We start from the raw sequence: 27,052 nt of genomic DNA, 5'->3' as shown, positions 1-27,052 counted from the left end.
TTTATCAGCACGTGTAATAAGTCGGTCGCATGAAGAGACTCAATTATCTCACCTTTCTCAATATAAATCAGCCATTCCCGAGGAAAGTTTGCACCTCGGGTGCCAGACTTATCACCTGGGGTTTTGCGTCGTCATATTTCAAAATAGATGAGCGGTCAACTGGAGGCGTTTTGAAATATCTAAAGTAAACTCGGATTAAATCGATGAGCTCGGGATATTGATACTTGTAAAGTCTGGATGGTCAACAAGTTCCAAACCAAACTTAAGGAGGCCGACTTTAGTTTTCATTGCGCATTCTAGTATAATACAGTGGATTGATATTCTTATGAAATTTTTACGATATCATTTATTAAATTGAACACAATAAACAAAATACAGATAAAAATATATAATTTAATTCTGGTTGTAACGCGGCATTTGATTGGATAGAAAGATTTAGTTAAATTTACACGTCACAATGGACCAACGTACTGACGTTACGAATGAATTTTGAACAGATTAATATCATTTTTAAAAGTAAAACAGACTCAGTTTGCAGTGCAAATTGCAGAAAATTAAATTATAAGTCTGTAATCAACTCAATATCTACCCAAGTTATAGTCGTATAACCTGGGTTACGTTGGAGCAATTTCGCAGGATTCAAAGGGCACCTGCTCCAAAAACTTAAACCTGCTCAATATACCTTAACCTCACCCAGCATCTGAAATTTGTGTAAATTTGTTCTAAAGTCTAAGTCCATAAGCATGTCCAGATGCACCATCCATGCAAGTCTGGAGAAAGTAAGACAAGAGAAACCTTAGATACAGAACCTGCTCCGAAAACTTTAACCAGGTCCAAACATCAACACCATCGCAGGGGTATAGCATAAGCTTTATCCGGTTTTGTCTCACTGAACTAAAATGTAACGTCCTTTCAAGCCTCATAAAATTGTGGATGAACAGGGTTTTTTTTAAATGACTAGTTGCAAAATTAAAGCAAGTTGGGTCAAAGTTATGAGACAGGTCAAGGAAATTAGAACACTGATTAACTACTTTAAAAATTCTGTCTTAATTTCTTTGTGTTTTGATGAAGAAATATTTATCATGGTCTTTGAAAGTAAGCTGAGCGAAAAAAAAAAGATAAAAAGATGTCAAAAGAGAAGGCCAAGGTCAAACCTATGACACAGTTAAATTTGTCTAATCCATGTTAATCCTTTGAAATTCGATGGAAAAAACTTTAACGTTTTTTTTTCTAAATCTGAGATAAACAGAGGGCTTACTGGGCTACTTAGATTGTGCCATATGAACAGAGGGATGAAATTCAGACACATCAAACATTACATGTGTATATCATGTACATGTATACACCTGTATGTCATGGCCATACAAATGACATGCCATAGACTTTTTTTTTTTAAACTTGGTTTAAATTCCAGGCAAAACCAACAACTATCTATGGAGGATCTATCTAAAGAGTGAGTTTCTGGGGCCTATTTATCTATGATAAAAAGTTCTGTAAATTTAAAGTTGTACACAAAATGCATATGCTCAGTTATTGCTCAGATAATTTAATATAACATGAACAAACAAACAAGAGATTTATCTAAGTACTTTAATGAGATAGCACCAAAAACCAAAGAATCATATAAATACATTTTTTAAAAATTCGGTATGATGTACAGACATCATATTTTACTTACAATTTTATCATGTTTATTCAAATGTACAGAGCTTCAAAGTTGAAGTTTTTATGAGGATTTTTTGGTTCATTTGCTTTCTTGTTGTCCAAACAAGAAAATATTTAATACATATGGACATTCAAGAAGTCCGACAGTCATGTTTTAAATTCTGCAAAGCTTGCTGCACCCCTCCAACATATATCTTAACTTCTACACTTGTATTTCATTTTACAAATAAACATTGAATAGATACAAAAGCTTAACGAAACTGACCCTGTTTCAAAATATTTGTTGGAAATTTTAGTAACCTTGAAATTTCGAAATTTGAGATACAGCTGGTTGATTTCAAATTGCAAAACATGCAACAGGAAGTTGTGTTGCAACATACAGTAAACATGGTGCTGTGAAACAAAGAGTTGCTGATGCCTGACTGTTGCTGGCCAAAGTGCTCAAACCTCGCTCAAAATGCTCAAACTCGCTCAATCCTGTTGGCCATATTCTGACTTTTTCATTTTTTTTTTCTTTAATTGTAACCAGAACCTAATGTAACAATGCACTGCCCACTAGGTCTCTGGTTTCGCTGGAGTAGAATCGGTGTTGTTGACACATTCGTCAGGCATCACGCATTTCCACAGGCCATAGGTTTTGCCCACTGTGGTCTGCCATAGTCGGAGGGTTCCGTCTTCACTTCCACTGGCGTAAAGTTCCCCATCTGGTGAAAAACGCACACAGTGCACAGGACCAAAGTGACCTTTGAAGGATTCTGTAAGATAAAAATGAATAAATGTATAATGTAGGTTCCTAATCAAGGTGGTTAAGGCAACACCTGTCGATAAAAATGTGGATATATGTACATTATAATTAAGGTACTTTCATCAGTTTAGAATTTTCACATTTTACGGTATTTCACCAAAAAAAGTATGTTTTAAAATTTTTTGGAAAGGTAAATTTTGTAAAAACACAAGCAGGGTTCCAACTCATGACTTACAAATTCGTAGTTAACGCTCAAACTCATTGCACTACGCTATTAGGTATGATTATTTTGGGAGAGGAATAATTTATAAAATTATACTTGACAGGGAGCTACAGACCTGTAGTTAATTGTTTAGAATGTAAAATCTTGAACGGAAAAATCAAATAACCCTTGAATCTAAATCTATTGTAAAATATTGACAATGAGATAATAAGTTTTCAAGTAATTCAGATGAGATTGAATAACAGTTATTATAAAAATGGTAGTTATTAACTACCATTTTATAAAATTCTCATTTTCTTAATTCTAAAATAAATTAACAAATATAGGCAATTTAATTCTATTAGTTTACATATATATAGATGCAACATAATGCTGATAGCCTAATTCAATGATCTACTAGTATTTACCTAGTTCTTCACCCGTTTCATAATCAAACTTGTACATCTTGAAGTCCTCCCCTCCACACACAAACACTTTTTTATTTTCATGGAGAGAGGCCGAGTTCACTTGAGTAGGAGCTATATAGTCCTTGATCTTCTCATACCTACAAAGGAGAGAGAACATCATCATAATTATATTGAGTAAAAATCACTGTCTATTGCGATACTTACAATCCCATTTCTGTTCATAGATGAATGGGTAACATTACAAAAGGGTGCAGCCAATATCAAAACAACAAGGTCCTGTAGATTCATGTTATATCGGTAATTCGTTATATCTGTATAACAAATTCGTAATAATAACTACGAAATTCACTTTATACAGGTTTTCTTTCACCATACTATAACTTTTGCTGATATACATGTAGGCTTAGAATAAAAATACATTACTTTGATACCTTTAATGATTGGATTGTGAGTCGAAAAATTTATATGAAAATAAATTCATTCAAACTATTATGTTTAATAGTAGTGCAAATTTTTTAAACTGTAAAGAAATTCGGTTTAAAAGTATTAAATTTCGTAATTATTCATCTCTACGGGAGTCAAAATCAGTTCGCTATATTCGTAAATTTGTTATATCCTACTTCGTCATAACTGTAAAATTTTACAAAGATTTGTTGTGGATTTCACCGGGGACTCAAAAAAAATTCGCTTTATCTGAGGTTTTGCTATATCTGTGTTCGTACTAAACGAGTTTTACTGTCAGTAGATTCCATTTACCAAAAGCTTGGATTTTGGGAAGTTGGTGTCGAACAGCAATGTGACATAGGGCTGTCTATATCATTGCTAGCCACTCAGACATGGCTCTCTGAAATCAACAAGATTTGTTGGAATTTTGAGATAAAACTATGCAATCTGTGTATATTTCACATGAAATCATGCAGTGTCATTTTTGATTTGTTTTGATGCAAAAAAAAAAATAATTACATCCTAGCAAAAATCCAAGGTCTTGCTAAAATAGTTCTAAGCTTTTTTAAAAACAAGCTCAAAAATAAAAGGTTTGTATGAGTCATGGAAAAGTCTCCTATGTACATGTAATGATTCAATGCGTTTTGTATACTAAGTGATAATCAAGAAATATCTGGTCAGCATGATACACAGCATATTTCAGACAGCACAGCTAATACATTCTTTCTTGTTTTGCAAGCAAAGTTAAAAAATAGGAAGAGCTACATGTTTTTTCTGATTTCTTAATTCATAAAGACTGTTTTCAAAAATTCATATGTCTCTTTGACACTAGACTTGGTATAACTAGAGTTTATATGCTCAACATTCTTTGAACAAATCAAGATAATTCTTTCGTAATGATTATTTTTATTTTTAAAAAGTTCTAGACTACTTTTAAGGCTCTTAAAACCCCTTTAAAGCTGAACATATACCGGTATCACTTGTAAAAGGCATGTTGTGATCGGCTTTGGCTGATCACAGTTGTGTCCATAAGAGGCATCCGATTCCGCAAACTTCATTATATGCACACACATTACGCTTTGCTCTACTTTGTTAACTATACAGTGACAGCTTAATGTAAACATTTCATAAATTAATAGTTTTAAAACTAACTGAAAAGAACATTATTTTGATGTATTTTACTGAGATTTAAACACTCATACAGTTAATTGATGATTTAAATCATGCATTGATTTTCTTTACATGCGTGTGAATTACTGGTAAGTTCAGAAATTCATTTCGCCTACTCAGTGTAAAGTTGATTCATTCCATGCTGTATTGGAAAGCAACTTAAAAAACTAAAACATAAAAACCCTACAACATAAAAAACTTACAACACATTCTATAACATCAACAAGGATAGTTTGGTACCTGTCTGCATTCCAAAAGCTGGTACAGTTGCCATGGGTGATCACCAAGACTCGTCCATCTTTTGACAATTCTAAACTGCTAGGAATTCCAGGGAACTCCAGCTTCTTTATCTCACTTCCACTGACTGCATCCCAAATTCTGAAAACAAAAAAAATTGGTTCAAAGAAATCAAAATGAGTTAAGACATCACAATGATTTTCTTACCAGTCAAAAATTCTTGATGTTCTAAAATTGCATCACTGGATCTAAATGGAATACTGTCTAGTACATTGTACATTGTTTCGATCCTCACTTTAGCATCATCTAAACAGATTGTGTACAGGGTGTCGCACATTATATAATACATTTTCTCTTCCAATAATCTTTGATTAAATTTATTTTTTAAAACAATAAACGCATTTTAATAAATGTTAATGATTTAAATTTTTACTCAAAAAATTTCACAAACATTTATAAGTTTTTCACAAATTGAGCACTGTTTATAAAAACAGAATAAATTTAAAGAGTTTGCTCCAAATGATGCCCCGTTTGATCAATGACAATGTCAAGTCTCACAACAACCACTGTACAGATCCCATTTTCTCAAATATTCTCAATATTTGTAGAATCTATTGCTTGTCAAGTTCATCTTGGATGAAACCAATTTCATCAAAAAAAATATGATGCAATTTTATGACATCATGAATAAAGGAAAGGCATGTTTTGATTATTTCAGAACATTTTTGTTGGAGAAAAATAAACAAGATATCTTTTCATTTGTGCCAAAATTTACAAGTTTTGACCAAAGTTTCATTCATTCAATTCTAAATGGGATCCAATATTCTGGGACACCCTGTAAAAAAGTTTTTCAACAGCTTCCAGCAAGATATATATTTCGCAAACTATGCAATACTGTACAGGTATTGGCAGTACTTTCCAATTTTTTCTTGTACGTCAGCCTCCTTCAAAATCAAGGACATAGAAAAATGCCCTGCATAAGCATATATGTGAATAAAGTCTAACAAATTGTATAACTCAAATTAACACTATCTTGCTGACAAGTCTAGTCCTGCCAAATCCTGTTCACACCACTATAAATTCTTATTTAAATGCGAGGAATCAATATTCGTGTAAAATCGTGATAAGCGTAATTCATGAATTAAATCTCAATTTTATTTTTCGGACAGATGTAAACTTCATGAAACTATGAACAAAATTTGGCATTCGCAATTTTATGTTCTCACAATTTGCTTGAAAACAGCTGAATCTTGTAATTAAGTATCATGTAAAATAAGGAATCTACAGTAAATGTAATGCATTAACAGCACCTAAGATTTATAACAGTTACCTGACTGTTTTATCATCTGAAGCACTGATGATCTGTTTGTCAAAATGGGCGAATATTGCTGCTCTTATGTTGTGTTCATGACCACTGAAAGTTACTTTGGCATCTGGAAGAAAACAACCTTTGTTAAAATAATATATGGATGAACACTTTAATTAAAAAAAACCTGACACATGCAGAAATACAAAAAATACAATATTTTAAGATTTACTCAACATATCTTTAAAGCTCAAAAATAAAGATAACAACCTTGTAGAATTTATTGTTAGGTTGGCCGGTACATTTTGTACCTTTGTTATTTGTTATGAAGGGATCTGAATGGAAACCAAAGTTACTTATTTATTCCCGCATCCTTTCGCTTTGTGATAAAAAAATTTTTATTTTCTTACTGCCATAAAACTAAGTTGTGAAAGAACGTAAAAGACATTCTTTCTTTAAAAAAAAACTTTGAAATTAACCTGGCATATCTTTTATACCAAAAATTACAATTCTGATGGATAGTGCTCAGCATTCAAAGCATCAGCCTTTAAATAGCAGGTCAGGAGTTCAATACCAGGCAGTTGGTTTATTTATTTATTTATTTTTTTACAATTTTAACATCTATAAGTTTTAGAGCTTTTAAAATGCATTTTAATGCTTAAAATTGTACAATGTGAAAAATTTAAAATTACATTTGGATAATTTCTGTACTTTCATCTCCATAGATATTCTATATCTACCATCTTAAGCTTCCATCTGTTAATTCTAACAAAACGTATCAAAAGCGTCAATGACATGCATTTACCTGCTTCTGGCTGATTGAGATCAAATATCCGTAAGAGTTTTTCGTTACTTCCTGTCAGGAGCTGGGTGCCGTCTTCATCAAAGTCCACTGATTTAACAATGTGCTTATGTGTAAAGGAATGTAACTCTTCTCCACTCAAAGAATCCCAGATTTTGCTGTGTAGATATAATGAAAAAAAGGATAAACAAAAATGATATTTTGTTAATCCTTTGCTTAAAACATTTAATCTAATACCAAATTTTCTTCATGCACAAGATATCTTCATGGGGTTTAATGCAAGAAAGAGATTTGTTGTGAACATAATTTGCAAAAAAAACCAAAAACCACTTTTTTTTGTTTTAATTTGTTCCAATCGTTAAACACTGGCTAAATAGTGAAATATAATTCTACATGTAATTTAATAGTCGAGAGTGTTGAAATAATGATATTGATACCAACAGTGGATTTTTCCCTTATGCTGACCATGTTGAAGTTCTGATATTTTCACAGCTGTTTAGGAAAAATATATGCGGAAATAAATTATATTACTGTAAGTTGGAGATTAAACAATGCCTGAGTATGATTAATTGTTTGTTGTCTTTTATAGCACATCAAGAGTATCAAGATACGTATAGTATCATTTTGTCTGTATCATGATACCTCTGTAGTTCATTGTCTGAAAAAATTAAGATGGACGACCTTGGATCTACGGTGCCTCCCATTGTAAAAAATGAAATTTACAGCACACAAAAATTGCACTAGTTTTTGACTGAACAAATATTTGATTCCAAAAAATTCCTAGGACATTTTACTACAGATATTCTTTAAAACACCATCACCAGCCGTAAAGAGTGAATTGACACTGGTGCAATTTCAATTTGCTTTCATGTAAAAATGCTCTTGATTTCGACATGTATTTAATATACTTCATTTTCTGAGGTCATGTAGGTGTTTTTGAGAAAGTCTGAGGCAAACAAAGAGATGATATCATTAGTAAATTACATGAAAAATTTCATGTGCTAAGTTTTTCCACATGAATTTGTGTGTAAATAAGGTTAATTAGTCCAAAACTGGTATATTTTTGGGGGTACTGTATTTTTTCAGACCAGGGGGACAGACTTGCAACTACATGTACCCTATGCGTGTGTTTGATGAATGAACAGAGAGACAGGGGGAAATGACAAACACTAACTACCCCTGCCATAAACATTGTGTGGTATAAAAACTTCAATGATGTGACATAGGATAGTTTTTAAGGGAGTATTTACGCTGAGAAGTCCGCCGCTCCTGTGGCTGCTCTTGTGGCATCTCTGTTAATAGTAGCACCCCAAACAGCTCCTTTGTGGCCTTTAAATGTTCCGATCCAGTCTCCTGTATCACCTTGACGGAGCATTGGATTTCCATCTACAATGTAAAGAAACAATATGATACCATGAGTCCGGAATCTTTTACACATGACAGCTGATTAGTTCAAACTGTTTTCTCCAGACTCCTTCTTAAAATGATGAAGTTTAACAACTCAAGCATCATAACTGAATGAAAGTAATTAGTTAAAAAGCATTTAACTGTAAAGAATAGGCAGTGAATTCGGAAAAAGATATAGAGGAAATTCGGAAAAACCGATTCCGTCCATATTGTTTCAACATTTGAAGAAACTATGGCCAGATTTGAAAGGTCATACCTTTACAAGCGCTAATTAGAAAGTAACCGAAAGGTGTTATATCACTGAAGGCCAACTGGACCACTGGACGCGTGTGACCACTGCATGTCAACGGTGTTTGCCGCAATCCAGACATGTTGACGTCCAGCTCAACCTTCGGAATGCCTCTTGACAAAAGGTTATGAAGAAATAAAATAATCTACTTCGGATTTTTCCGGATTGAAGCCCGACAAGGTACAAATATCGCAGGTGTTTTATTTTTAGTTGCACATAGGGATACTACAGAACACATTGATAATTTTAAAAATTATATTTTTTGCATGCCAAGATGTTTGATGGAAGTCTAGCTAGCCTATCCATATTTAATAAAATAAAAAAACCCACACACAAAATACGTACGATGCCGTACATGTATGTAAATAATGTATGGTTACGTGCATGAAATTGATAATACTGAATTATGTGCGTGCGTAGACCACAATTTAAATCAAATTGAGTATAACGGTGTTCTTCTAAAATAGAATTAAACACATCATTCATGCTATTCCAGAGTATCAGAGAATTTCTAGTCTATAATAAGAGGTTGCGTACATGTATGTACGATGGGGTATCACTGAGACAAAATTTATAAAGTAAAAAAAACCAAAAACCAAAAAAAAAACCAAAACTTGTCAATTATCGGAAGTTTCAATGTTTATTTATAGAGTTGTTACAGTTTATATTTTCCAAGGGGGGGGGGGGGCAAACCACCTCCCCTTCATATGAACTTTTTAAAATCTTTAAATGCTTACTTAAAGGCAATTATTCCGATCAATAATTTCTATATAAAAAAAAAATATCTATAATACGGAATCAGTCATTTGACGTCAACATTTCCTCGTTGACGTTACAGATGTTTTAAACTATTGCAACACAAAAATATCCATAAATCGTTAAATTGTGTGCTATAAGCAAAAGTTTGGTACAATGTATTTTCATAAATGAAAAATGACAATGAAGGGATTTTATGAAAAACAAAAAATGTAAAAATTTGACCTTAAGGGCCCTTTTCTCATGACGCCAGTCATATATTTTGATGATGGGTTAAAAATCGCATCTTACAAGAATTTCGTACAACTGACCGTAATTTATTTCTGATGACCCCCCCCCCCCCCCCCCCAGATATAGATATATTTTATCGAAGTAAAGTTCTCTCCTTCAGAATTGTGTATTTATTTCACGTAGTAAACATGTTGATAATGAAAAAAGTACTTAAAATTATTTAAAGCAGTGTCGTTTTGTTTCTTTGGTGATCTTAATTTTCTAGCAAGTCAGAGACGCATGATCTCATTGCTGGAGACTTGTTCATAAAGGTTAGAATTTAAATTCTTCCTTACCAAAACCCAAACGTTCAACAATGGGTAAATAAGGATTGTTAGGACTTTAACGCAGTGGGCTCTAACTTTGAATGATACGTGTAGTGACGAGATATATGTATACGCACGGATAACATGCAAAAAGTCCTTCATTTTTTACGAATATTAAGTTTACACAATCTAATTAAAATTAGACCTTTCATCTCGCTCTCTGTTATATATGGATACCGCTCGTGAAAGGCGAGCGGTATCCATATATAACAGAGAGCGAGATGAAAGGTCTAATTTTAATTACATATGTAGATTGAATTTTACACTACATATTTTCATCGATTGGACACCCCCCCCCCCCCCCCCCCCCGCTTTCCATATTAATTGCTGGATCCGCCTATGAAATTCACAAGTGTGGGGAAAATTCTAAAACACTATTTTAAAACACGTTTAGAACACTAAGTAAACATGTTGGAGTTAAACAGTATATTTTAGTGTGACAACAAATCGTTAAGAAAGTATTTGCATAGATTCTAAACACAATTTTTAATCAAAATGTGTATAACTTAGTCAAACTTAAAACTTAGATAAAGTTGAAAGCGATCGAATTGTTTGATTAAACTTTACTGACTTTACCTTAACTATATATTGTATATGTCCTTGCATGATTTTACTAATCCATATTATGTAGTAACTGTTAGCTTAATAGTTGTAAAGAAACAATACATGTACAACTGCAAGTGAAGATTCACAGACTTTATAAAGACACACATTTGTGGAAACTTTCAATGCCGACGGTCCTTTCTTGACTTTACTTGATAACAATTAAATATGATTTTCTGATATAAAAAATCTATTCTTTGATACCAGAAACTATAACGTTGATTTATTGATACAAACAATCGAACTATTGATTTCAAAAATATAATTTTCGGATATCAGATAAGATGAAATTTATGACTGAAATTCAAATTTTGGGAAACATCACAGTGAAACAATATTTAATTACTTTTATATAAAGAACGAGGAAGAATGGGGATTTACATACGGTATATTTGCATAAAAACTAACAAATGTTTGGGTTTTTTAATAAGAAAATCGAATAATCTTCGTTACGGTATCAGCATGTGTTTTTAATATAAAATATTTGAGTGGTCGATTTCAAAAAATGGATACATTAATTTATCATTTTTATGATATAAAAAAAGTCACATTAAAAACTCTTTTGGATATCAATAAAATACTTCAGATTGTCTTTAAAAGAAAAAAAAAACAAATATTCATTTTTTGACATCAGAAAATACCTTAGAAATATCAACTTCAAAAAAAATTCATATTCAATTCTATCCGGTGAAGAGTTTTTCATACTAACCGTATTTATTAGAGGAGTTCCGAGGAAGCGCAAACTCTAAACACGATAGCGGCAAAATTGCATTGTGATAGAGGATGTAAACAAATGTAAGCTTTAAAAATTTCAGTGTTATATTCCACTACATCGATAATTTGCACAACACCAATAATTGTGAGCTCTTTAATTTACTGATCTTGGATATGATTATGATATAAGAACATTTTTAAAACCAATTTCAATGTTTCACTCTATCACTGTCAGATGCATTTGGTATCATGGTTGAACTTGAGCTCTGCGCGGTATCTATATTTCACACTTCATGGAATGAAAATAAAGAAAATAAAAACGTCTGCTAAAACTGACTTATACAGAACCGTTTAGAGAAATTATATATTCTATATAGACTGTAACATATTTAGAGAGAGAACCCTCTTGGTCTATAAATTATGCTACATTGAATTCGTTAAAAGCTGTCTTTGATTTTGATTAATCCCATACCTTACAGAATGTACAAAGAATACTAGAAGAAAATAATTGGAAAGAAATCATATTTCACATTTTCGTTATTGTTTTTACGCCAATGTAAACGATGAGGATTCTTACTATAATAAAACAGTATATATATATAGAACAGACCCCACAAGATTTTTGAAGGAGTCATAATTCAAAGTCTTTTAGAAAACTGATAAATTGTTTGTATATTTAAAAATATAAATATGTTTCAATACCACATGTACCAGTCATGCTTAAAGTAAACATCTCATTATTATACAGGCTGATTCTTATTATATCATCTCTTCCTCAAGTGTACAAACCTTATAAATTCTCTAAAGGATGTAATATCTAATATTATTAAAATATTCAAATTGAGGATTTCATTCTCTCTCACACTAGAAATAAGACGCAACGATAAATGTTTTGAATGTGCTCTTTATTTTTAAAACAGAGGTCCTAGTGCTATATATATGACATGGAAGTTCAACATGTGGAAGATTCTGTTGACCTGTATGCCGATCTGTTAGAGGATAAAGCTTGTCCACCCGAACAAATTCCATGCCAAGAAAAGGTATGCAGATAATAGTTATCAAGACATAATGTAGCTATTTTCAAAGAAAACTGTTCCATGGTGATTTGGAGAAAGGGCTGAGAAAAATACTGACTGGGTGTCAGATGCATATTGAAAATTGATTTAGATTTAAAAGTCAAACCTTCATATCACCTTGATTTGATAACAACACAAGTAAAATTTTGGTTTATCTAAGCCTGAATATTTCAAGATTTCAAGATAGATATCAAGATAATGATAGAACAAGTTTAGACTTTCATTTTGCTATGATATATTCATGGTGCATTGATGTGACTGTTATCTATATAACATTCAAATGTACCAAAATTTAACTGTTTATATATTGTATATATATGTAAATGATATTTTGTTTGATTATTTCAGCAATCTCCAGTTGTTCCGAGCATTGATGAGACCAGTAGATTGACAACGTTAGATCTTTACGATGACCTAATTACCCATGAAGGTTTACAACAGGAAAACGCTCATCAGGAGGTATAAACAAACATTTAGACTCTTACATGCATGAACTAGCTCTCTTCATAATCAAAAACTTGATATGATGTCATTTAAATGAAGTAAGTATGTGAAAGACTCACTCTATCTCATTCAGTCAGAATAAATTTACATTGTACTATATGAAGGTCATTCTGAATATTTATTGTTTTATGCATAAAGATATTTTCTAGATGTTGAGGATGTGTGGTCAAAGTCTGAATTTTTTTATGTCACTCATAAATTTGGACTGTCCATGTAGGTTTATATTATCTTGGCCAATAATATTACCACGGTACTTATTAGGTTTGTTACTGACTGTTTACAGAAATTTGCGGGGTCGGTAAAGTCCATAGAAGGCGAGGCGGAGCCGAGCCTTCTATGGATCTTACTGACACCACAAATTTCTGTAAACAGTCAGTAATAAACCTAATAAGTGTTTTGTTTTGTCGAGGACGTAAAGTTTGATATGAAACATTAAACAGGGGTCGACACTAACTTTTTTATGCATTAGTCCTGTCGGACTAGTGTTTGTTAACTTTAACTAGTCCGCAGGCAATTTTATTTGCCCGTCAAAAATAAATGAAATGCATATCCGTATTTTGTCTAATATAAAACACTGTTTTTTTTTTATTAGAATTTGTAAGAAGGGGTTGGTATCATACATCACAAGGAATTTTTTGATGGTTTTTTCTTACAGGTTAATCACTGGCTTGGTTGTATTGTACTATTCAGTACATAGCAAGACGCTGCGTATTCACTATCTCCGTTTATTTTTTTTTTTACACCGAAGCGTCTCTATCGAAGCCAGGGTTGTTGTGAACATGTGTGCTCGTTACCTATTTTCTCAGACATCCCCTTAGGGCAAAAAAATTATCAAATCACCCATAACATCCTGCATACCTCTGTTGTTTTCACTCGGTAACTCTATAATCTGATAATCACCAAAATGTATCATATATCAATTTACTGTAAAAATAAAGTCAGCGTTTTCCAGGAAGTTGTCGACAATTGCAGTGACTTTGCAACATCGATAATTTACACAATTTTTTTTATTAGTCCAACCGGACTGATTAGACAAAAATTTTGTTAGTCCGACTCAAAATCAATTAGTCTGTGACTAACGGACTAAGGTTAATGTCGAACCCTGTTAAACAAACAAAAGATAATATGTAACAATTAAATTCATAGGCCTATTCTCTAATTTTGCACCTTTCTCGTCAGTCGTCTGTGCAAACCTGGATGCCATTGTATATAGGATCATATTATGATCATATATTATGATCATATTACGTCACGGGCAAAGGGGGGTCACTCTTAATATTTTGGGGCTTAAAAATTTAAAATATGGTTGAACGTTTTTGTAATATATCAGCTCAAATAACGTTACGTCCGTCATGTTGCCGTATAAATTTTGACGCCTGCCGTGTAAAGAAATTTATAAGGCAATCACATGGCGCGATTCATCCAATGACGTCAAGACATTCTAGTCCGAGGCAAAACAAACTCTCTTAATGTTGAATGCAATGTTTTCAATTTTTATTGAATTTTGATAACAGTAAAAATTGGTCTAGTCAGTAAAGAAATTCAAAGCAGAGAACTTATATACAAAGATGATGCTAAAACGTCATTACATGGAGTCAAACACTTTATTTTACCTTTTAATTAACGTGTTAGAAGCTACACCAGATATAGACTATGATAATCAGGTATTATATATACCGGTACATGTAATGAAGATTACCTTTATCACAATTTTTCTTTCCAGTTAAATGAAAAATACAAGGCTGCTTTGGACACCATCAGTGATTTGGAGAGACGACTGGAAGCAGCCAAAAAGCAGGAGGCATTCTACTTAGAGAAATGTCAGACCCTGGAGAAAAACATCTCCCTGTTATACGTCACTGCTAAAGCAGAGCTCCAGAGAAAGGATTCTCAGATAGAGGAACTCAGGTAAAAGTTAACCACAGTACACACCAGTATAGGTATACTTCTGTAGATATATATTTAACAACTCTCTTATCCAAAACTAAAAGCAATTATTTAGTCTCAGTAGCTGTATTTGACTGTTCGTATCTGTACAGTGAAATTAAAGCTAAATTTTGTCCTTTTTCAATTCTGATGAAAAACTTTGCAGTTACCTAGATTGATATACATGTATTGCTTTTGATCATTAAAATTATTTAAAAAGTAGAACTATATTCTACATGTACGGGTAACAAAAAGAAATGTATTTTTTAAACATAAAGAATAAACATTCTATTGTGCATGACTTTTGCAAAGCAAATGCTGAATATAAGGTTAATATTTTTATATAGAATAGAAAATGGCTGTAATAGATTCATGTTTTTTTAGAAAATATAAAGTTGTATATGTGTAAAATATCTACTAGTATTCCAACTCCAGAGCCCTTTCATTAGAATCATGTTTTTACTTATAGGAAGAAGCCAAATTACAAAAGACAATGGCGGAAACCCAACTGTCAAGAACCGGTCAGTGAATTGGCCAAAGAAGAAGGCCACACAAGGAGTAATGGACACAGTGCCAGTCTGAGTGCAAAGAAAGACACACAGCAAAGACCAGAGACCCGGAAATCTCCCAGAAAAAGAAAATGTCTGAGTTCTTGGGAAGACTCGAGAGACAACTCCAAGAAGAGATCTAAGAAAGAAGAGTCCAGCCACAAAGCAACAGAACCGAGTTCTTCTTATCATGGTGTTCAGTTTCACTCCGAGAAGTCACGTGACGGTTTGATATCTGCTAGAAAACTAGTGGAAAAAAGCATCAAAGACTTGAGGAACAGGAGATCTAATGAGTTTAAAAGAAATGCAAAGGATCTTTCGAACTCTGTGATTGAGAAAGACTTTTCAGGGGTTAGTTTAGTTAATTCAGAATCTGACCATCAGTCTTTCAATGTGACAGTGACACAATGCAATGAAAAGCCGAGTAAACCTAGTGAAGTCGGCACAACTGAAGACTCATTAGTCCACAAAGAAAGTGAAATTAGTATGAAGGGTTTAATTGACAATCAAAAAAATGTGAAGAAAGATCCTAAGGAGGAATCATTACATAGAGCTGTGGTTGCCGATGTGAAAACCACATCAAAAGAAAGTGAACACTTGTCTCCAAAAACAAAACATAGACCTCAACAGTCTTCTCCCAGCAGGAAAAGGATAGAGAAAGAAGGTGGTGATAAAGAAAGGCATGGAAGATATTCTGAGAGAAAGGAATCGGAACGAAAGGAAAGACGGAGTCAGGACAAAGAAGAGAACAGAAGGAAAGAGAGACGGCCTACACGGCAGCAAAGAAAGTCTGGTGAAGGAACAGAATCCTCTAGAAATAAATGTGATCGTGGTGATGTTGTAAAAGACTCGAGGCGAAAAGATGAAACTGGGATAAAAGATTTGAGGTGTAAACTTAGTAGAAATAAAAGGCAGGGATCCAAAGAAAGTAGTAAAGATTCATCCCCGGACAAAGAAATCAAAGAAAACAGGGATTCAAAAAGTGCCAAGAAAAGCAGGTTGGACACTCCTGATTCTCGCAAAGAAAAAGGATTTTCAACATCTGGAAGAAAACCATTATCTGTGAAACCAGATTCAGTGGGTTCATCCAGAATTGATGAGGTTTGGTCAAAGGTCAATACAGATAGCTTAAAAAATTCTCAGGAAACCATTGCTGACAATGCTTTTAATGAACCAATGTTAAGTTCAAAGGTCAGTGAAAAGGATGAAATGTTACGGCAAACAGAATGGACTGAGAAGAAACCTTTGACTCCAAAAGCAAGTCATAAGCCTATCGAAAATAGAAATGCAATGATGATTTCAAGTGTTGAGGAGGCTATGGTGAGGGTGAATGAAGAAAAAATTAGCAAGTATCGTGGGGCATCCAACAATGAAGTCGAAGCGTTGACTGGTGAGTCGGACTATTGTAGTGGAAAGGACCCGATGAAAGCCAAAGAAAAAGGTGCGGATGTCATATCTCCATATGCAGAGGTCAAAAAAGGAATCCATAGTAACAGAGACAGAGAAACAAATAGGTGTGATGAAAATCCAACGTCGGTTTTTAAATGTCCAATCAGTACTCAAAATGTTTCAGGTGACAAAGACGTATCTTCTGTTTTTATAGAAGAGTTGATATCAATGGATGAAAACTGTAGAGACATTTACAATGAAAAGTATGATGAACATGTATTGAAAGATAATGTTGCCAGTGAAAGGGATGAGAATAAGAATGCTGAAGGTTACACATCGAGTGTACCTGATGCTCAGGATGGTAGCTTGAGCTGTTTTGATGTTAAACTCCATGTGTCCGATAAAGAAATAAAAGACTTACTTGGAAATGAAGATAGTTTAAGTGAAGGTATTAGCATAGCAAAACATGACGTGGAAAAGAAATCAAAAGAGTGTGAAAGAAGAGCAAGTTCTTCCAGAAGTACATCTAAATATTCCTCTACTGTGGATAAGAAGACTGAGAAGAAAAGCAGTACAAGGGAGAAAAGGTCCAGTGTGGATAAAAGGTCCAATGTGGATAAAAGGTCCAATGTGGATAAGAAGAGAGACAATGAGCCAGCATTTTCTAAGGCGGTTCTCAAACTTCCACTTGGATCCAAAAATGTTTTTTCAGAGAGTGTGTTTGAGAATACCAAGCCAGTTTCTGTAAAGGAGAATGTATACACATCATCTAAAGGAACAAAAATTGTTCTGAAGTCAGAATCTTTGAAAGCAGAAAAGAAATCTGTTCCAAAGAACAGCCTGTCCAAGAAGGAATACGACGCCGATCGTGAGTTCCTTAGCCAGTTAAAAAGGAAATATGCAAAGGAGGATTTGAAGATTGTTCCAAAACATGGCAGTCAGAAGAAAGAAAGTGCAACTGCTGAAGAGGTATTAAAAGACAGGGACCTGCTGGTTTCTGAATGTTCAAACTTTGAATTAAATTCTGAAAAGCAGAGAATGACTACTGAAGAACAAAGTGAAAGGAAAGAGAGTGCAACTATTGCAGAGGTAAAAGACAGGGACGTGCTGGTTTCTGAATGTCCAAACTTTGAATTAAATTCTGAAAAGCAGAGAACGACTACTGAAGAACATCAGAATCAAACTGTGTGTAGGGACCCATCAGAAATGGTGTCGATATCTCAATTAGATGAGAAAACTTCAATATCTAAAATTGATAAAAAAGAAAGTGAAAGAGAAGGTAGAAAACCCGAGTCAGCTCAATATGCAACAAGTGATCATTCTAAAGTTGAGAGAGAGAAGAGAAGTATGGAGAGAGTTTCTGTAGAGAAGGGTGCACAACCTCTCATTGAGCAAAGGGAAACATCTTCGGAAGATCACATTGAAGATAGAGTAAGGAAGTGTGAAGATTCAGCAACCATTAGCTCAGGGAATAAAAAGCAAGAATCAAAGGAATCTACCTCTCTCATTCAAACAACAGACAAAATTTCTAGTCCAGAGTCAAAACAATACTCCACTATATCAGGAGATGTCTGTCAACCTTTGTGTGAACCTATGGAATTGGAAGTTGTTCCATCAGTACAAACTACAATTCAAAGCACAGTAGAGTCCAGGGATGAAAAAACCTCCACTGCAAGCTTAAAAAATAGTGTAAAGTCCTGCACTGAACCTACAGAGTCAAACATATCAGTTTTAAAGACAAAAGAGCAAAGTTCCCTTGTGTCCATTGACTTCATTCGCAGCAGTATACTGAAAAAGATTGAAGAGAAGAAAACTGTGTGTATTGAGAGTTCTATGGAATCTGTGATAGAGAGCAAACAGAATGATGCAAGCCCTGAAAGCAATGTGAGTGTTACAAGATCTCAAAATGACCTAAAGACTGAACAACCAACAAATCTGGTTTCACACATAAAAAGGAACTCACCTAAGAAACAAACTCAAGAAGAAAAAGTTCAATCATTATGCAGTTTTAAACCATCAGAAGTTGGGCTACAGAAGCTAAATGTATGCAGGGACTTGCTAACTGAAACTGAGAGTATAACTGAGTTTTTCGATGAAGAGAGTCAGCTTGATCTGAATGGAGCTGTTTCGCTTCGAGCCAGGGATGGAATCGATGTCAGAAGGCAGTCCTTTGAGAAAAATTCTGAGACAGAGGAAGGAGAGCAGGGGTTGAGGTCTTCATCTTTAGTGGAGGAGATGGAAACGGATGTTGCGGACATCCATGAGAGTGATGTATTGACGCTGCAGGACAGTGAAGCAGAGGAAGGTGAAGTGCATTCCTCTGACACTGAAAATAATTTAGATATGGAAAAGTTTGTATTTGGAAAAGAAAAAACAGAAAGAGATCAAAATGTAAAAGATGGAAGGTCTCGCAATAGAAGTGGTCGTTCTTCAGGAAGTAGGTCAAAGTCTGGCTCAAAGGAGAGAGAAAGGATAGAAGTTGATAAACCACGAAGAAGAAATACCTCTGAAACAGACAGGTCAGTTAGAACACCGAGAAGAGATTCCAGGAGGAAATATGACTCAAAGGAGGATAGGAAACAAAGAGACGGTAGATCCAAAGAAAGGCCTTCAAATTCCAGTGGCAGTAGAGGCAGCAGAGAAAAGTCTAAAGAAAGGCCCCCAATTTCCAACATTGGTAGAAGAAGCAGAGAAAAATCAAAAGAAATGCCAACAACTTCCAGTGGCAGAAGAAGCAGCAGAGAAAAGTCTAAAGAAAGGCCCTCAATCTCCAGCAATGGTAGCAGAATGGATGACAGGAATTCTGACTCTAAGTCTTCAGCAACAACTAGATCTTCAGCAACAACTAGATATCGGAGGGAGTCCAGGGACTCAAAAGAACCAGAGAAATACCCTAGAAGTCATCTCAGCAGTGCAGAGGTGAAATCAGCTAGGCTAGAGAGATTTCGAGATTCGGAGAATTCCAGGTCCCGTTCAGATACAAAATCAGACAGAAATTCAAGCTATCGATCAGGTCTGGTTGACTCGAACGCCAGGTCTGTACATAGGGAATCAGCGAGGTCGACGCGTGAAGGACATGACCCTGCGACCAGAAGGAAGTGATTCAGAGTTTATAGGTGTTATTGTTTTAAAAAGACCGTTTTATACTGTTTTTTATGCCACTCCTTCAGAAGGATTACCGAGACTTGTTAAACACCAATATTTATTGAATGAAAATGTGCTAAACAAAAAATTAGAACATTTCTATAATATTTTGAAAAAGAGTGTAGATATGAAGATTTGTATCTTTATACATGTATTATAATATGTTTTTTTATTTTTTGGGTTTTTTGTTAAAAAATTTGTATATCTATGCTAACACATATTGTATTTATTTTACAAGGTATATATATATTGAGCGAAAGAAAACCAATCAGGTCAAAATGAAGAATACTGGAATTGCTATTAAAATTGTGTTCGAAGTGAAAATGGTCTTCATAGTATTTTATATAGATCTAAAAAAAACTCAGTATAACTTCACCTGAACATGTAATTTGAAACTGCTATGTCATATCCCAGAGTTCCTGGATATAAAATTTTATTGAGTCATCAGAACTTTTTTTTTAAATGGACAATCTTTTATGACTTGAAGAATGTGTTAAGGCCTAGTCATGGATAGACACTAGTGCATCTATCTTTACCCAAGTCTGTACCTCTGTATATTAGATCAGTTGAGATCAGAATGGTCGTACATACCTACTTGTGACAAGAGGATAATACTATTCTGAAGGTCAGAAGTCAAACTTGGGATTTACAACCGATTTGCATGAGTTTGTCCACACTTTCTTGGCAAGACAAACTCTTGCCGTTTTATATTTGTACACATGTTAAACATTATGACAAAAGAGAGAGAAAAATTTACCATATGCTTTATTATATACTTTTTTATAGAAAAATCTCATTAATTTTCTGCACCGATAGGTAAGTGACCTAAGATAGGAGAAAAAATCTTATTCGGGTAACATGTGTGTAGTAGGGTGATACAAAAGTTGCTATTGACCAATACAGGGGCCAAGCCCGTTTTAACATTAATTTCAACGTAACCATAAATAATTTATGGTTACATTGAAATTAATGTTAAAACGGACTTGGTCCCTGTGTTGACGAAGTAATATAACAATGATAAAATCCCTAAAATTATGTATCCAAAGTAAAAAAAAAAAATCCCTTACACATTACCTACATGTATAATTGAAAATTAAAGGATAGTTGTGGGTCCAGTTAACCGATCTGACGGGACAGACAATATACATGTATAAGTGCACTTACCCCCCCCCCCCGGCGGAAAAAAATCCAAGATTTGCTATCGGAGAGGGGAGGGTTGACTTGATTTTGCGATTAGGCTCCCATTATTATGATTGTTATTTTGAGGATGAATTTTATTTTATTTATTTTTTTTCACAGAAAAAAAGCGCCTGTGAATGTGAAATATGACAGCAGAACCCTTTTTAGTGGCAGGGCAATATCTAATGTTACAACATTGTTATATATAATAGTTATAAATTAAATTAATATTATCGTTACATCAATTTTATAAACAAATTATCAATTGATCAGTAAATATATAATGTATTTTAAATTAATTTACAATTTTCCATACATTTTTCAAGCGCGTAATTTTTTTCATAATCAGAGTTACCTACCGTTAAAGAACTCTTCTTTGTCTCCATAACTACTTTAAACAAAAAAATGGAGTCCCCCACCTCTTGCATGTCAGTTAAACGCCCACAGATGTATTGAATACATCAGTTATCTTAATTGGAATGGTATTTGTCAGCTGTGTTACAGGTAAGTTTATTTTATTTTTTGGGAAACAAAATATTGAAGAAAAACAACGAACACGTTCGAATTTCCTCTGCTCGCACTGGGTGATAACAATGTATACTAGTGTCTCATAATATCGCGGTACTTATTTTTTTCCCTAAAAAAAGATATACCAAGTTATCATTTTCACAGGTCATTAGTGCTGTTTAAAAAAGCTTGTATTAGACTAGCTTTTCTGAGGAACATCAATTTCCCAACTTACTTAGTTTATTTTGTGTGCTATTTTTAAATCACAAGTCTTATTCACCTTCAAAATTAGAGAGTTCCATTGTATCGCGGCATTGGAAATTTGGTAACCTGGTTTGGTTATAATGGACAGTTTTTATTTTTTTAAAATAAAATACGATTCTTCATGAAAGCAAAGTCACTTAAACTGGCTATGGAATGAAATATAAATTCTATTAAGATTTTTATTTAGTTTTTTTCATCAGATACATTGTGGACTTTTGAACTTGCTTTCTCTCCGGAAAAAAATTTATTGTGAGAAAAATTTTATTTGCCGATATATTTGACAACCTTCTTTGCACTCATCCTGAAGTTGGTGCATGAATTCCTTATGGAAAATCACGGAAAAAAACTTTAATCCTACTTTTTGGAACATACCGCGATACAACGGAACCCGCGATATAATGAGAAGAGAGTATACGTTTGATTGTATGTCTATTACACACGGTTCAGTTTTAAAATCATTTTTATATTAAGTGATAAAGCAAAATTATTTTTTGTTTGAAAATTATTGCTAGAAAATAAATGAATAAAGTGAAAGAAGAGGTACAAAAATATTTTTGCTTAAACCATAAATGTAATTTTATGCATCATCAAAATTTGTTTTCTTTATGTTCATGTTATTCATTTAATTTTATGCATCATCCAAAATTGATTTCTTTTCATTTTAATTTTCAGTTGACAGAGATTTAAAATAGAAAATAATGACAGCATTTAATTTTACCTCACGGAAGCAGCTTAAACAGCTGCTAAATGATGTGGAGGGTGTTCAAAAAGATGACATTCATTCCTACGCGGGAGGACATTTAAATGAGTCCTATTTATACAAACCTCCCTCATCATGGGGAAGCAGCAAGTGGACAGCTGGAAAGGGAAAGAGAATCTCTCTTGTTGAAAAAAGCACCGTACCAAACCCCCCTGTGAGGAAGTCAACAAACACTAAGGATACTAAAATGAAAGACACTTTGTATGACTTTAGTGTAGGTACCACGGGCAGTGTTCCGCTGTACAATAGTGAGATAAACATGGCACCGCAAATTCGATACAAAAACATTAAGACACCCGTAAGTACGATAGGGACTATTGATGATAGGCCAGAGTCGACCAAGAGAAATCCAAGTGCCGCCTCGAAAAAGTCTGTCTACACAGAACTCCAAGATGGTGTCTTAGTGGAAGAGCTGAAGGCGGAGGAGATTATGTTGCCAGGGGGTAGTGGTCAGTCAAAGAGGCTTCCTCCTATGGAAGAGGAAGGGGAAGACTATGATGTGATGGAAGACATTCAGAAAAGTCTGAACATAGACAATCTTTACACATTCAGACATCAGTTTCTTCCAACGCATCATATCGGGGTTACTAAAAGGGACCAGTATAGGAAAATGAAGTCAATGGAGAGTCAAGTCATCGGAATGGAGGATGCTTCAGAGCAGAATGTTCTGTCTGCCGTGAGGGCTGTTAGACATCTAGAAAAAAGATTAGAAGAGGTATTCATCTTAATATTACTAGTTGGCTTCTATCAGTTATTTATATAATGAATGTAAAAATGCAGTGGCATCATTTGATTTTTTGATGGCTTAGTTTTTTGTGGATTTTATGGATATACCCCTCACCCATGAATTATTATGACTTAATTACCCTCAGAATTACATTCCAACAAACCTTTAAAAACATGAAATCCAACAAAAGTAGCTCCAAAGATTATTAAAATGATGGCACAGAACTCTGTTTTCAACTCTTTTGTGGTGAAATTGTCATCTATTAAAGTTAGATCATTCCTTTCTGGAACTAGGAATTTAAAAGTAAAAACATTATAAAAACTGAATTTAATTATCAGTCAAGCGATTTTATTTGAAAACTTGAACATGATGCTGATTAACATGATTTATGCATCACATGGATGTGAGGATTTTGAAGATGTCATGTACACCTGTGTTCTAATACATTCTAATAATTCTATAATAATTATTCTATTAATCTGTGTATAATAAATTTTGTTCTTATTAATAATTAGCGATTAGAATATTGATAATGGTTGAGGAATCTGTCAGTTGTTCTTCATTTTAATAGGAGCTGGATGCCCTCAACTTCATTGGTGATGACCGTCCCAACTTTCACAAACTTCAAGTCTATAGCAACGTATTAGAGGATTTGATTGAAGAGAGTCCTACATTTACATACATATTAAAAAGCATAAAGGTAAAGTTGTTAGAAGATTGAAATAAAAACTGCATGTAGAGATTTATTTGAATGTTGTTAAATGAGAAAATTAACCATGTTATCAATTTACTTGCTGTATCTTTAGCCAAGAAAAATCAGTGCTTAAATTACTCTAATAGATCAGGCAATGTTCTAATGGTGGTACATTGTTTTTATTACTATATTGGCATGTACATTGTATCTCAATTTTCATTTTGTAAAATTGAATTATTTCCCTTTCCAAATCTTTTAATTTAAAAAAAATTATCTGCATGCTGCATTAAATTTTTTAAAAATGTTGGCCTTAAAAACTAAAGATTTTTTCCTCCTGGACTATGTTGTTTTCAGATGGAATACGACAATTACATCTCCAAGTTGCTTGACCAGCAGTCACCTGACCATACCAAGAAGCTGCGGACCCAGGCGGAGCTGATGTTGTATCGCGGGACGTCACGACCCCAGGAGCTACAGGAAGTTGAGAACAAGGTCTCCACGCTGGAGGAGAAGGCCAAGTCATTGCTGGAAAATAATGAAAGGTGCTTGTCTATGTATTAAACATATGTTACAAATTTACAACATGCAATAAGATCACCTGTAAAAAAAAGTGTTTATTTCTTCCCTATTTGGACTCTTTGTTTAAATTTTGAGTCAGTGGGTGTTATTGAAGAAATAATTTTATTTTTAAAGTTGCTAAAAAATTAAACAGAGAATCGAGCTTCAAACAACCATAGAAATTTATGCTTAAATTTTTTATGAAAATATTTTTCAACCGGTTGGACATGGTTAATTATAAACATCATTTTAAAAGTGACATAGGACTGGAGTATACAGTCATTTTACAGCAAAAAATTTTCTCCATGAATTTAAAGGTTATTACACACCAAACATTATACATTTTTCTTTCGATAAAAATAGATACCCTATACCTAATAATGCATGTATTATTAGGTATAGGGTATTTATTTTTATTATGAGTAAAATTTATAACGTCAGGTGCCTGTGGGTTACCAATAGCAGTTGATGTTATAATAGTACATTGCTCTTGGACTTTTCAGGTTGAGGAAAGAATTGCTTGAGGAAGAAGAACTGTTATCTAGAGAACCTACTGAGCCAGGTATATTTCCCTCTTTCCCCCTTTTCATACAGATATTATTTTGTTTAATACAAGTATTAGATCGAGTGTATTGTAGGTTGATATTTATGTACCTCAGAATTTCTATCATAAACTCAGAATCTATATTCCTGATGATGCTGACTAGTATAAATATTCAAGAGCATTTTTTATGTATCATATATGATTCGAATAATAATGAATTTGATTGACTCCATATTTCCAGAACCACGGGTTCAGCTGGCAAGTACGTACCATGAAGAACCTATGGCAGAACTGGCCGATGAAATAGAACACGTCAAAGCCCTGATCCTGGAGAAACTAGATGATCTGAATGCGCTTCGAACCAAACTCAGAGAGGAGTATGTGCCGCTCACTGTCTGCAATCATCTGGAGCAGTGTATTAAAGAAACAGAGGTACCAATTTTGTTTTTTTCTTCCAACTTAATTATATACAGTCATTGAATATGCACCGGTAATTGGTAGTGAATTAATGCTAGTAAACAAGTCGGAAAAGCTGAATTCCTCTGTTTAGTCACAATCGACAAGATCATCGTTCTTATTTTGAATTTTAAAAAAATTATTTTACTAAAGAAAAATTTGAAATTCCACACACTAATTATCAGTGACTCCTCTATGGCACCTCTTTTAACACTTTTGATTTATTTTAAAGGTGGAGGTACAGAAACTTCTTAAACAGAATGAGTACCTGGAGAGAAGTATATCGGAGATGGAGACTGATCTAAGGGAAGCCATTCAGGATGCTGACACTAGCGAGAGAGATGCAAGGTAGGGGAGCCAGGAAGTCTTATAATTCATACATATGTTGATCTTGGTTTTATACATGAATACATGTATATTTTTACACAGTTTTGCAGCTGTAGCCTCCCTTTTAATGTGTGTCTAATGTTACATGACTGTTTGCCAATGAATATGCAATGAATTTGATTCTTGTAGAAAGCAAACGACTGTTTCATGTAAAATCTCGCTGAAATTATTTCAATAGTTGAATACCTACTGTACTGTACAAAGTACATGTAAAAAATTTCACATGATTAGCATTTCATATACATTGCATTAAAATTTTTCACATTCTTTTATATAATTTTATATTTTTTAATTTCCAAGTTATATGTAACTTTATAGCAAAGTCTTGATCTTCTATTAAAAGTATTCACTTTTCTTCAGGCGCATTTGGAGGAAGGTCAATTCTCGCAAAGGTCTGCCGCACATGCCCAATGAAAAGAACGGCACCACAGAGAGTGATGATGATGATGATGACGAAAGCAAATGGAACTGGTATATCTCCTAGTGACCTGGGCATGTACACATGTATTGCGCAATATCAGTGGGCGTTTCCTTGTGTATTGCGCAATCACAGGGAGGTTTCTCATTTTAAATTACAGTAGCAGACAGTTCAATTTCATATCAAATTTTTGTGTCTTCTTTGACATATTCTTTCTTTACTAAGTTGAAGTAAAGAAAATATATCTGTTGTGAAATAAAACTTTTAATTTAACCTTAAAAGTATTAAGCATCCGTCCATTGTCAAAACCATGTGATATGTAGAGAGATATGTTAATTGAATCAAGACGTTGATTATTACTGAACCTATGTCTACCGTTTATAATATTTTGTTAATTAAAGAAAACTGCGATGCACTGCATGTCTATTGGATTTTATTGAATGTTGATGTATGTTGTTATAATATAATTTAATAAATTATCATTTAACTTTGATTCAAATCTCTTCTGTGATTCATAAGTGAACAATGATACACGATTAGAATTTTGAAACAAAAGAACTCATGTCAGCTTCCACTATTCAATTTAGGATGAAGCTTCTATTAACAA

At 33.7% G+C, this 27,052-nt stretch overlaps 3 protein-coding genes across 3 annotated transcripts in view; 2 read left to right on the top strand and 1 right to left on the bottom strand.

The window, feature by feature from the left end:
* Positions 1–1,576: 1,576 nt before the first annotated feature.
* LOC105332964 (serine-threonine kinase receptor-associated protein) overlaps positions 1,577–27,052 on the bottom strand; it is a 182,838-nt gene continuing 157,362 nt past the window's right edge. The window contains exons 2-8 of the mRNA XM_034476938.2: positions 8,663–8,791; positions 8,250–8,385; positions 7,003–7,157; positions 6,222–6,324; positions 4,895–5,032; positions 3,041–3,177; positions 1,577–2,420 (exon numbers count right to left, since the gene is read on the bottom strand). Coding sequence (XP_034332829.1) covers positions 2,221–2,420; positions 3,041–3,177; positions 4,895–5,032; positions 6,222–6,324; positions 7,003–7,157; positions 8,250–8,385; positions 8,663–8,777 — 984 coding nt within the window. The 5' untranslated portion in view covers positions 8,778–8,791 and the 3' untranslated portion in view covers positions 1,577–2,220. The remainder of the gene's footprint in view (positions 2,421–3,040; positions 3,178–4,894; positions 5,033–6,221; positions 6,325–7,002; positions 7,158–8,249; positions 8,386–8,662; positions 8,792–27,052) is intronic.
* On the top strand, positions 11,363–20,275 carry LOC105343052 (myb-like protein X). Its single transcript, XM_011450211.4, has 5 exons — positions 11,363–11,445; positions 12,285–12,404; positions 12,789–12,899; positions 14,668–14,852; positions 15,340–20,275. Exons 2-5 carry the CDS (start codon positions 12,309–12,311, stop codon positions 19,907–19,909), a joined length of 4,962 nt encoding a protein of 1,653 aa, XP_011448513.2. The 5' UTR covers positions 11,363–11,445; positions 12,285–12,308; the 3' UTR covers positions 19,910–20,275.
* Positions 21,487–26,938, top strand: LOC105343053 (uncharacterized protein C6orf118). Its single transcript, XM_011450212.4, has 8 exons — positions 21,487–21,634; positions 22,574–23,376; positions 23,960–24,088; positions 24,437–24,624; positions 25,144–25,202; positions 25,426–25,616; positions 25,873–25,988; positions 26,388–26,938. Exons 2-8 carry the CDS (start codon positions 22,600–22,602, stop codon positions 26,509–26,511), a joined length of 1,584 nt encoding a protein of 527 aa, XP_011448514.2. The 5' UTR covers positions 21,487–21,634; positions 22,574–22,599; the 3' UTR covers positions 26,512–26,938.

This window comes from Magallana gigas, chromosome 9, assembly GCF_963853765.1.
Source record: "Magallana gigas chromosome 9, xbMagGiga1.1, whole genome shotgun sequence".
Taxonomy (NCBI): domain Eukaryota; kingdom Metazoa; phylum Mollusca; class Bivalvia; order Ostreida; family Ostreidae; genus Magallana; species Magallana gigas.
This window is presented reverse-complemented; position numbering and strand designations above follow the sequence as displayed.